Source organism: Lates calcarifer, linkage group LG16_LG22, assembly GCF_001640805.2.
Source record: "Lates calcarifer isolate ASB-BC8 linkage group LG16_LG22, TLL_Latcal_v3, whole genome shotgun sequence".
NCBI classification, from domain to species: Eukaryota; Metazoa; Chordata; class Actinopteri; family Centropomidae; genus Lates; species Lates calcarifer.
Genome location: NC_066848.1, coordinates 2,815,480 through 2,827,984, shown reverse-complemented (window position 1 = coordinate 2,827,984; position 12,505 = coordinate 2,815,480). Strand labels below are relative to the sequence as shown.

Here is a 12,505-nt window from a genome sequence, read left to right as displayed (position 1 = left end):
ATATGCAACTCCTATTTTAGAATTAAAGTTTGATTTTGACCTTTAGCTGTGGTTCAAGGAAGGGCTGTCAGTTTGTCTCTGCAAACTGACCCTGGATCAAAGATCACAGAAGTCAAGGCTCATCGTAGCCACTTCATTTCCTCAGTGACAGCGAAGATCAATTCAGCAGTGACAGTGACAGTCAATAGTTGCTTATATTCAGTGAGTTCTATAGGGGCCACGTCTGGGTCATTTGACTGCTGCTTTAAATCTTTCTTCCATGACTTTTCGGAGAAACAAAATCCGCAAGGTCTCAAGTGAGTTTGCAAAAATTTCAAACCCACAAAGAAACAATGGTCATCATTTTATTCACCCTTAACCCTTTCTTAAACCTCTTTAGTGTTGAGACATCAACCCCAAAACAGTCGAAACATTCAGTTCATTGTTTCCATACTGTAAACAATGCTACATTATTCCATATGAGCGGCACTGGTCCTGCTATGATGTGATGTTATCCAGAGGTCACTGAGTATTTTACACATGACAGTAAGTCAGCAGCCCAGCCTTCCTGTGAGCTGTGGGCAGGAAAATGTGCTGTTTATGTTTGTAGACTCTGGAATTTGTTGAAATGACAAGAATTTCATTTTTCTTTTGCTACGAAAGGTTGTAGTGAGAACGCATATGTGTATCCAGGATAGCTACAAAACAGGAATGTTAATGCCGCATGGGTGAAATACACTTTGAAGAAGTGAACCTGGTTGCACAGGATTGCTGTTAAAAAGGTTCCCACTGTTTTGTAACCTGCTTTAAAATAGAAACAAGCTTGTGAAGTGGTTGTCATTAGACAGCACACACAGAAAGACAGGTCTGCCTATGCTCCAAAAGAGTTGAGAAGTTCATCCTAGTTATTAATATTTTCTAACTGCCATGCTGTGTGTCTGTTGGATTTGGAAAAAAAAAAATCTGCAAATCATCATCCAGTGCAGAGGATGTGTAGCTAAGAGTGTTAACACATGTATGATCTGTGTGTGTGTGTGTGTTACCCAGGGCAACAGTCTGTAGATCAAATTACATTTATTACTGTCTATGAAATGCACACGCTATATGATAACAGTGCTTAATCCACATTGATAAGAAGGCTGTGCAGTCTGTATCTCCCTAGCCAAGTTATTAATGGACAGTCAGACATGGATCATCCATAGGTGAGCCAAATACAGTCGAAACCTTTCAGCCATGGATAATAGGCTTTGCTGCTCAGGAATTGCTCTTGGCAAACCTTGTGTGGCATGAATGTCCAGCAGCACCTACAGAGATTATTAAAAAAGGAAGAAGATAATAGGTCCATTACACACAGTAACCGGAAATATTTGTGTTACATTTAACTGTCAGTGGCCACACTGTAAAACTCTAATTTTCATAAGTAGGTGGTTTTGACCACCTGGCATATGGCAAACAGCCACTCAAATCTTCAGTCATCATAAACTCATTACATATTTCCCTCCCTTCATAATAAAAAAGGGTGGAGTGCTGACGAAACGTTTGCTAACTATTTTTGCTCTTTGCCTCACTGGCACGTCTCCGTCGCCTGATGTGAAGAAAACGCCCCTGTGGAATCTGATGCACACTGATGGGTATCCAGCAGGTGGCACAGTTGACACTGCAGTGGATGAATGCATTCTGAATGCATAATGGGCTGCCTACATCAGCAATTACAGAGGTGGTGCTGATGCAAAACTGTTCCTCCTCCTCAGCCATAGAAAGGTACAGTGAGGCTCCAGCTTGAGGACACATGGATCAGTGACAGTGTGGTCACTAATATCTGCTGGTGCAATGTTGCTGAGTTACTTATCATATTCTCTTAAGCTCACACACTGAAGTTTCTACAAACATTAGGGATTTTATTCACTCCCCAGGAGGCAAATAAGGAGCTTTAGTGACAGATTATATTGTGGAGCACTGTACTAGTCAGTCAGGCTTGAGTGAAATAGTATTTGTAAATAATTCCATAAATTTAATATGTGGGGAGTAGATGGATGAGTTTTAGCATACCAGATGTCTGGTTTTAGTGATGCATAACACTTAATGGTACATTAAAACAGTGAGATAGTCACAGCAACAAAATAAACAACAATAAAAATGTTTTCCTCAGTTTCCTTAAGGATTTGCATATTTTTTCATGCTGCAAATGTCTCTCTTGCAGATAGGAAACTTCCTTATTTTGCAACATTATTGTGAAAAGTTAACTCTGACATGAAATGTCAACCTCTCATATGGTCATGTCAGTGGCATATGATATAAGAGCTGGTGTGTTCCGCAGGGTCAACCAGGAACAGCCTCTCCCGTGCTCTCTGTAATTGGATTCCAGAGGATCCACTAAAGTTATTAATACAAAGCTCATGCTAGCAGCAGTGCGATTATTAGCAACTTAGGCTGTCACTCAAGATGAGCTTGGCTTTAGTGTGTGATGATCAGGTCGACAGTGTTGATCTGATTTGATTAGATAACCATTATGTGCATCATTCTTAACACCATAATTAACATTCTCTAAATGTGCTTATCATTCCCTCACCATTTTTTGAACTGTGGATAATGTGTTAATACATCTTTTATTTAATTTTAATTATTAATTTTGGTGCTACAACCGTCCTCAGTTACTATCACAAAACACCTACATTTCCAATGGAAGTCAGTGTTTTACTCCATGTCTTAATGTTTCTGCTGATTTTAAGGCTCATGCAGTCCATGCTTGTTAACTGTAACCAATCTTTTGGCACAGCAGGCTAATCACTGCACTGGAGAAAGTAATTCATCTCCGCCTGCTGCCCTGTTGAAGTGATACAAAGTCTTTGTTGATGTGTGTGTTATACAGTACAGCAGTGGTGGAGGAAGTATTAACATCCTTTACTTAGAGTACCTATACTAAAATACTCCATTACAAATAAAAGTCCTGCATGAAAAATCCTATTTAAGTAAAAGTGCATAAGTATAAGCAGCAAAATGTAGTTTAAGTATCAGAGTACAAGCACTAGTTTGGTCCCCCTGACTGATGTATTATTTATGACATCATTAAATGATTAACATTGAAGCATCAGTGTTTCAGCAGTATGTTACTGCTATAGCTGGAAGTTTTGATTGTTTTCAGTTTTTAGACTTTTTCTCTAATCTTTGATTTTTGGACAGATTATAGATCATTTGACCAATGACAAATGTAGAGGGAAAAATCACTATTTAGTGGAGCTTTTACAACTCACAGACATCAGAAGAATTACCTTGACAGCACACTGATTTTTGTAAAATTTCAGAAGTCGGAAAGATTGGTTAATTAAGCTTGTTATATTCTCTATCATGTAAAATCCTCGTCTTTAGTAACTAAAGCTGACAAATAAATGTAGAGGAGTGAAAGTATAAAGTAGTATAAAATGGAAAAACTCAACTTAAGTACAAATACCTCAAAACTGAACTTAAGTGCATGAGTAAATGTGTTTAGTTGCCTTCCACAACTGCAGTACAGTGATGTGGTAAAGGGTTATTCCCAGTGAAACTTAGCTCACTGAACTGTTTATTTATAGAGCAGAGTTTATCTTCATTTTTAGGCTGTCATGAACTCACAACATACCATGTGGTTTACATGGAAGTAGAGTCAAACTGAGGTGTTGAACTGAAAAACACAGAGAAGAAAAAGTCTGATGTAACAGATTTTATATTTTATATATAAATATTTTATATCGATAAATATAGCATGTGATGTGTGTTTTCCTGTATTATTACTGTAGTATATGTACTCAAGGGTCTGTATTGGGAATTTAGGGTTTGTATTTTTGGTCATACAGAGGCAGCAGCAGCAGCCACCTGGTTGCTGCAATGAGGAGGCGGCTGACACAACAGAGGGGCTGAGAAAGGGAGCAGGAGGGGAAGAGGAGGGAGGAGGAGGAGTGGGCACAGGAGGAGGAGGAGGAGGAGAGGGATGGGAGCAAAACAGGCAGTCAGGAGGCAAGCCCCACGCTGTAGCAGTGTTTTCGGGAGGAAAGCTTAGCAGCGCCTACACCTCTCCCTCTCTCTCTCTCTCTCTCTCTCTCTCTCTCTCTTTCTCTTTCTCTTCGTGGTGTCTCTCTTTTTTCACTCTCCAGTCTTGACTAAAAAAGGAACTAGCAGCTCTTGTGTTACCGGTGATCGATTCTCAGAGCTTTTTCTGGTGCAGATTTACCTGGATTCCAATGGTCATGGTCAAAGAAAAAGGTATTCCTGTGGTCATGGGCATGTGCATGTGTGTGTGAAGAGTATGTTTTTATGGGATTTGTTTTGCCTGTCGTTTGTTGTTGACTGTCTGAACTGAGTACAGATGTGCAGCATGTCCAGATAGATTTGCACTGCTGTGTCTGGCTGTTTGAACATTAGTTTGACTGAATCCTCAGTCTCTAATTTGATTATTTTTAGATGTGTTGATATATTATATAGGGAAACGTGGGAATATGGGCATGGTTTTCTTTATGTGGGTGTGTGTTGCTTGGAAGAGGCATGACTAATGACACAGTATAAACGTGCATCTTCATCACAAAATATTCTCTCTGTGTTAAAGACTTGAACATGCTACGCCCTTCTGGATACTCTCTAGCAGCTGATGCTTGGGTTGGAGTCTGCTTCATTTGGCAGCGTCAGGCTTTATGTAAATGTATGTTGGAACAAAGCATCTGGCTTGTTGCATAGGAGCTTGACACCAAATGTAAACTGGTCAGGGCTATAATGTGATAGTCCTTACAGTATGGAGGCTGAATAAATAGGTAGCATGTAAGGAGGCAAAGTGGAGCACTAGTGGAGGGATCCACACTGCGCAGAGCTACGGACCTGCACTCTCTGTCTCTCTCTCTCTCTCTCTCCCCCTCTCTCACTCTGTCTGCAGCCGTTGCCATAGCGACCATCTAAAAGGTACACTCCATTGTTGTCAGCTGTGGCCTCATTCATGGCGTCCCGGTAAAAGAAAAAGGTGATTGTTTGCCACCTTATAGCTGAGGTCACCCAGCTGTGTTGGGATGAATTAGGAGAAATCACGGTCCAGAGATATTAACATTCTCATTCAGCAACTGACTTGGGGTATGTGAGGTTGACCATTGTTTGTCAGTATGACTCACAGCAAGCAGCGATGTAGATGCAATTATCTATAATAAAAATCTCCTGTTTAAAATCATTCAAAAGAGAAGAATGGCAATAATTCTCTGCCACTGAATTGAAATTAAACTGAAGTAGCTGTAGCTTTTGTTTGAGTGGGATAAGCCTGTAACTTGCATACTGATTCTATACATATTCCTGAGAGTGTATATGCTCTAATGAAAAAAGGTATAGTATTACATCACTTTTACTCTTAGTTCACTGGACTGGAAATGAACATAAAAGTCATTAATCACTATACGTCACCAGTAGATGTTATACTCAGGTCCCTTATTAGTGTCTCAAGTGATCCAACTTGATATATTACTGCTGTGTTTCAGTGGATGTTTCATGGGTTAATCCTCCAGCTTGTGCAGACAGAGTTTGTGTTCTATGTGTGGGCATGTGATATTTTTGACTTTTGTCTGAAAATATTTCTATCACTAAAAAAACATGTTTACAGCATGTAGGTTTGTTTATGTATCTGACAGCGCACTGGTGGCTGGAGGCGGCGTCCAGCTCTGGAACTGTCCTCTTGATGTGGATTTGACAGGCCACAAAGGAAAGGCCTTTGCCATTGAGTCCCTGTGCTGGCAGAACACCCGTAACCTCTGGCTGCCACATGTTCATCTTCCGCAATCCCTCTCTGAAAGTTTTCCGTTAGACTTAACCCGCTACCTCGCCTGCCGACTCTTGGGATTTGTCTGTGGCAGGAGGCTTGTCTGTGTTTATTGTTCACATTTAGAGGACTCTAGATTTGCATTTCTCAGAACAGAAAGTTAAGGGAATGCTTTTGCAACCTAAGATTTCATTGTGTATCCTCCAGGGATCTCATCGTGCAACCTGTCTGAGGCCAGGTGGGCTCTGTACCATCAGGTTGCACAGCTGACCAAATACTGAATTATACTGTATGCTCAGAATGATGAATCATAATCAAGGGATTGCAGTGTTAGCGTTTTGTCTGTGTGCAGGCGGCTGTCCTATTTTCAAAGCCAAGAATACCCTTGAAATAGTTTGTATTTTACTGGGGCTATGTGTACCCAAGACAGTCTGATCTTTTTTTACCTTGATTTACATGTGCTTCTGAGATTTGTGCACATTTGTATAAGTCTTTGATTCAGTCATGCACTTTCTCTTCCTCACGTTGTCTGAATTAAATTGCATAAGACGCCCTGCTGACCAGGCTCTGTGAAATTAGATCATCGTCATCACATGTACGTCACCTGCCTCGTGCAAAGAAACACCAACTCCCAGATCTCTCTGCATTCGCAATCTGAACATTTTTAGTTTGACAATTCCGATGTCATGTGCCTCTTTAGCTGCCTCCCGTGATTTCGCAGAGTGCTGCAGACAAACTGCAGTGGTGCCTCATCTTTGAAGCTTGCCAGTGTCTACCCCCTGAAAGAGGAGCTAAACCCTTTCACAGACATCAATGCAACACACACCCTCATAGACACACACTGTTTGTACAGCTGGCACACAGGACCAGAATATACAGATGAGATAAGTGGTCGACCGGGGGAGAGGCAGTCACTGACCTGAAATATACAGGCTAAAACAACATGGAAGACATGAGAATCACGTGAAAGAAACACAGACCGTAGCCATACATTGTGGCAGTCAACAAACATCCTCTCTGTCTCACATCAATCGGTTTGATTATCACAGGAAATACGACACAGGAGTGTGGGGCCATAATAGGCCTCCATTCAGGGGCAAAGAGCCAAGGCCTTCATCAGCTCCTCTTCTACCAACACAATAGCTTCTGCAGTTCATGAAGCCACCATTGTCTCCTCTCAGATAAGTGCTGGACTGGCAGTCTCTCTCTCTCTCTGTTCATCAGCGTGTTATTATTATTATTATTATTATTATTGTTATGTACCTGCCCAACAACAAATGCTCCTCACTGTAGCGTTCAACCATTCAGAGCACATCATTATTCCAAACCCAGGTCTCTGAGGATTAGTTATCCAAGGTTGGGAGCCCTGGTGTAGGCCAGTAGGGTTTCCCCCCACAATTTGTGCCCGCGTTTGAAGTGCTTTGTCTGGGACGCTGGTGGTGGGGCACAGGGGCGGGGAGGCAGTGAATACAGCCATACATATTCATGGAGGGGAGGGTTAAGAGCTTCTTGTTATGTCTGGGTGATAAAGAGCTCCAAGCGCCCTCCCCCCAAACCAACGCACACACACACTCGTCAGATCAAGCTTTGGGATTTCATGGTGGGCATATTTTTTGCCCTTTGATGTTCATCATGCGTCTGACCTCCTTGGAATATTCCATCCCAAACTGAATGGGATGGATGGATATGGGAGTAAAAAGTGTTTGTGTGTTTTGTTGGCTATGAAGCAGACACATCTGGAGCCAGATATATTGGGATGATCAGCAGGAGTGGAGATGGCTGCTTTTACCACTCTTTATCTGTCCCTCTGTCGCTGTTTGTCACACACACTCAGCACATGCACGCATACTGTACAGACACACACACACTCCTTTGGGGCTGCTATCTGTCTGTACTGGAAACTCTGTCTCCGTCTGTGAATCTTACGGTAACAAAGGCAGCAACCGAATAAATATTTTATTAGATCTTTTCATCTATTGTTTAATTTCTATTTCCATTTCCAAATTGCTACTATGGATATACATTCCTCTGGGCTCATGGTAGGAAATGAAGGCTACAAAGTCTGAGGCTTTCTCAGCAAATCCTGCACTCTCTGTCAATAACCCCACTCTATTGTTATTTACCAGTGAGACCAGGGCACGTGTTACGGGAAAATCTGTCCTCAGGGGATTCAAGATGGCCTTCTTCACTTCCCTCCAGAGTATCATCTGCAGCCTTTATTATTGCCAACGCAGCTAGGCTTTGCTTAAATGGGAGGGGGGGTTGGTTGGGATGTAGGGGTGGAGAGAGAAGCCCCCTTTCCTCTGCGCCTGGCTTTGGGATGCTCTGCTGGTTATTGTTCCCTCAGCTCAGCGCCATGGCTGTGTGTGTGAGTGTGTGTGTGTGTGTGTTCATTGTGTGTTCATTGTGTGTTTAGGCTCATATCAGTCACTTTATCCCCTGGTGATGAGGCAGGACAGATCACTCTGTCAGCACAGCCAACACATCCAGCCCAGAATGAGGAATGTGAGCAGCAGTCGGAAAAATTGTACTACTGTATATTTCACAGTAAGTTGCTTTCTGCTGAGGTTGCTTTGTGTGCCACATGATTATTTATTTATAGAGTTATATAATATATACATTCTAGCAATCAAGCACCATTTTTGTGCTATCACAAGAACCCCTAAAGACTCACTAATGGATTTATTTCAAATCCATGTTATTAAAGTTAAATTGCATAAAGTCGTGCTTTTGTAGACATAGAGTCACAAGTTTGGAGGCCTGCTAAACATTGAAAAGAGATCTCACTAATGGATTTTATGGCCAAACAAACCCTCTAAATGGTTCAATCTGAATCTTTTCAGCAAATTTAACAGCCATTTTTAAGTTGACTTCTTCAAATTTTTATGAAACACCACGTGGAGTGCCCATCTTGGCTGGATTTTGCCACAGTCTCACTCCCTATGTGCAGCCACTGCTGAGGCAAACACACTTTGCAATGGAGGAGGCAGGGTTAAGCTGGAAAAACACGGAGTGCTCACAGATTCCCATCCAAACCTCTTTTTTTTTTTAGATCCTCTATGCATGGGATTCAAACATCTGTCTTGGATTTTTGTCAACCTGTTATGACGTTAGCAATGTTGACTTTTCCATCCTGGGTTGTTCCCACTGACGACATAGCACTCTATGAAAAGTTAAAAATAGTAAGTTGGCAAAGGAAACACACTCACAGAGAGACTGTTGGCATCACAAGAATGAAAATTATATATGTGAAATGTGAAAGTTTTATCCCATAGTGACAAACCCACAGAGAATTTTATGTCCCTCAGGAGCTGAAGCTAAAAGGAGAGAAGAGAGAACAATGATGAAAAATACAATTCTGGTAACATTATGACCCAAAGTGTCAATTGTACACATCCATGCCAGTTTACAGCCTGAACTGATGTTTCAACTTTGATCTTTCATATTTATATTTGTGTGCACATGAGAGATCATCACTGACTTTTCAGGTGTGCTCTCGTTCAGTTTCTGGTTGATAATCTGGCTAAGGTTCTGATTTGTTTGTAACACGTCATCTGACTGCTCCTTTCTTGCCCTGTCACACTTCACTGTGATGATGTCTGTGTTCTCAGAAATTACTTTAATGAGTTCAGAGTTATTGTAACCAATAGAAATGATGGTCTAAACTATGACAATAAGACCCAAATTGGAATAAATGGAATTTTCCTTTAAGATGTTCCAGCGTGTGCATGAGGCTTAAAATGACTTGTTAGATTGGATATTTTTGCAGTGTGCAGTTACCCAGATGGCCTGTGTTTTTCTATGGAGGTGCAAAGTCACACACAGAGCTGCTGAGACTCAGTTCACTGTCACAGTAGTCTGGTTCACCCAGAGATGACTCATTGTCCTGCTGAGTGTGATCACATCAGAGACACCAGGGAGACAGATCCTCACACACCACCTCCACCCACCCCCACCCCTCGTACCCACATTCTTTCTAGCCCCCCTCTTGCTATCCTGTCTTCTTCTTCCACTGTTTTTCACCATCTTTCAGTTTCTTTTCAACCAAAATTATAAGTAGACTGATGTTCTGTGTTATAGCCATAAAAACTGCCCCTAGAGGATAAAACAAAGAGTGTTAGAGTGTCTGATTTAAAAAAATAATGATCTGAAGACTTTGTTCTCTTTCTAATTTGATTTTACTGCAATTAAACCATCTCTCAATATCAGACAGCCGCCGCAGCTGTAGAAGTGGGATGCAAGTCATCAATAATCCAGAGTAATGTCTCTCTTTGCTAGACCATCGATTGGTCATAATACTATTTCTGTGCCTTTGGTGGTGTCTTATTTTAGCCTCGCAGACTAATGATTCATTGCAGAGCAGAAAGAGCAACGATCCTTTCATGTGTATTCTTAGTGTGTGTGTCTGCGCATGTTTGTGTGTGTGTGTATCTTTGTTTGAAAAAGAGACAGAAAGAGAAAATGAGAGGATGAGAGAAAGAGGCTGCATTGCTAGTTAAAGCTCCTGAATGTGAAATAATCTGCTGGTTTCAGAATAGCTGATAAGCTGTGTGCAGTGCGGCACTGCAGCAATATTTACATCCCGTACAGCAGCACTGGATTAATGTCTGTCTATGTCAGAGAGGCCCAAACTTTTAACTGAGGAGTGCCACAGACTGACATGGATCTGAACATAGTATTGGAGACTGCTTGTAGAGATAAAGCAAGCTGATAATAGCTTCTCTGTCTTACATAATTATGAAGGCTGTCAAAATACCTCACATTAAGAAAGCAATACCAGACTAGTTTTAAAAAGTTACCATTAAAAGTAAGCTAATACTGTTTGTAGTCATGTTAGCGGCTTTAGGGATAGCACTGTTGGTCCGCTACTTTGGTTCAGACTGAAATACCTCAACTTGGAGGAATCACCATGCTGTTTGGTACAGATACTCATGTTCTGCAGAGGATGAACTCCACTGACTTTGTTGATCCTCTGAGTTTTCTCTAGCACCACCAGAACTTCAGAGTTTTCATTTATCCAGTGACATTTCTCGATATCTACTTCATGGATCAGCAAAGAACTTGTGACAGACGTTCATGGTCCCCAGATGATGGATCTGCTGACTTGTTGATCCCCCTGAGTTTTGCTTGGTGGATTGTCATTATATTTTTGTGTAGCACAGTCCCATTCAGTTTTGACCAAACTCATGACATTTCTACCAGGCTTGCTGTACATTGTGTTTAGTGGTAACTTTCTAATGTTAACATGCTAACACACTGCGCTAAGACTGCTAACGGCTACACCTGCTAAACATTAACATGTTAGCTTTGTCACTGTAACCATGTTAGCACGCTCGTTGTGTCTTTGACAGCATGGGATAGAGCTTTATCTCTAAAACTTCATTTTTAAACATGAAAGAAGACAAAGAGGGTTAGATGACTACTGGGAACACATTCTGGGAAGAGACAGTAAGTGGCCCATAACTTCAAATGATGTTTCCCTTTGAGGATGAAAGTACAGTAAACTCAATAGTGAAACAGATTTCATCAATATCCTTTTAACGTGCCATTTACCAAGCCCTGCTCCCCTCAGCATTTTGACTCTCCATCCTTCACCGATCAAGATAGACTATATTTAGCTTGATGCTCTCTAGAGAGCCTATCTGGGCCGTGAACCCCAAGTTGTGCTGTCCTGCTCAATGTTGTTCTTTTTTTACCCTGACAGGCTCTCAGTTGGTCTTTATCTCTGGTGTTTGTGTGATGCTGCAGATTCAGGTCTTTGTGCAGAGCTTGTCCTCAGATGAACACAACTAAAAAAAAGAAAAAGAAAAGAAGCAATATTATAAAAATTGCACTGACTACCACATGCAGCAACTGGGATGACTCATCAACATTGCAGTTCAGTAGTAATGCTAATGTCTTCTCTCTTGCAGTGGCTCATGCGCAGGACACACACCACCACTCCACAGAGAAGCCCCTGATTCAATGCTACAAGTGTGGGGAGCCATGTAAGGGTGAGGTACTGCGGGTGCAAAACAAGCACTTTCACCTCAAGTGCTTCACCTGTAAAGGTATGGTAGTTCACAGCTGTTGATTAATGAAAATAATGGTCAAGAATTCCACTAAAGATACTATTTGCGATTGGCAACTGGGCATTTTATATAATTAGATATCTGATATTGAATGGGTTTCACTAGTATTTACTGCTTGTGATTTCACTCAGTGTCACTCCCTATCTGATCATCCTAATATTGTGATAAAAAAGACCAGTCTTTTGTAAATAAGTAAACAGTTGAAATGTATTTTTTCTGAATAAGAGAGGGAGAATGTGGGAGTTGTGTGAAAATTGGCAGCTGAGGTGTGAAGTTTTAAAATTCATTGCTAATTTGATACTGTCACAATAGTAGGACATTTGCTTCCTTTCATTCAGTACATGCTGTCTAATAAACAACAGCCATGTTTTGTGAAATGTGATTCTCCCCTTGTGATGCATGCACTGGTGAAGTATGATAGTTCACAGGTATAGAGGAGCCTGGTGTGTCTCAAGGTGAGAGACAAAAGTGCAAGTGAATAAATTGTTCTTTTTCCATGACTGTCCCAAAAAGCATCACAATCGCGCAGCTGGATAAGAACAGCACAAGTCCCTAAAGGCCACAATGTCCTTTCCATCCTCCTCTAACGAGGGGGATACATGGTGGCATGACTCATCTTCACTTCTCAGACCTACATACTTCAATTAAAGCACCATCCAGACTGCTATGACAAGTGACAGTGCAAATCTTTCTG

The 12,505-nt window shown here is 41.4% G+C and overlaps 1 protein-coding gene across 4 annotated transcripts in view; it reads left to right on the top strand.

Annotated features, from left to right (window-relative positions):
* ablim1a (actin binding LIM protein 1a) overlaps window positions 1-12,505 on the top strand; it is a 39,471-nt gene that overhangs the window by 8,437 nt on the left and 18,529 nt on the right. For 3 of the 4 annotated variants that reach the window (XM_018680202.2, XM_051076814.1, XM_051076815.1), the window contains one exon: window positions 11,653-11,790. In XM_018680202.2, coding sequence (XP_018535718.1) covers window positions 11,653-11,790 — 138 coding nt within the window. Of the gene's footprint in view, window positions 1-4,106; window positions 4,216-11,652; window positions 11,791-12,505 lie in introns of all 4 variants that reach the window. The other variant, XM_051076813.1, reaches the window with a different exon arrangement.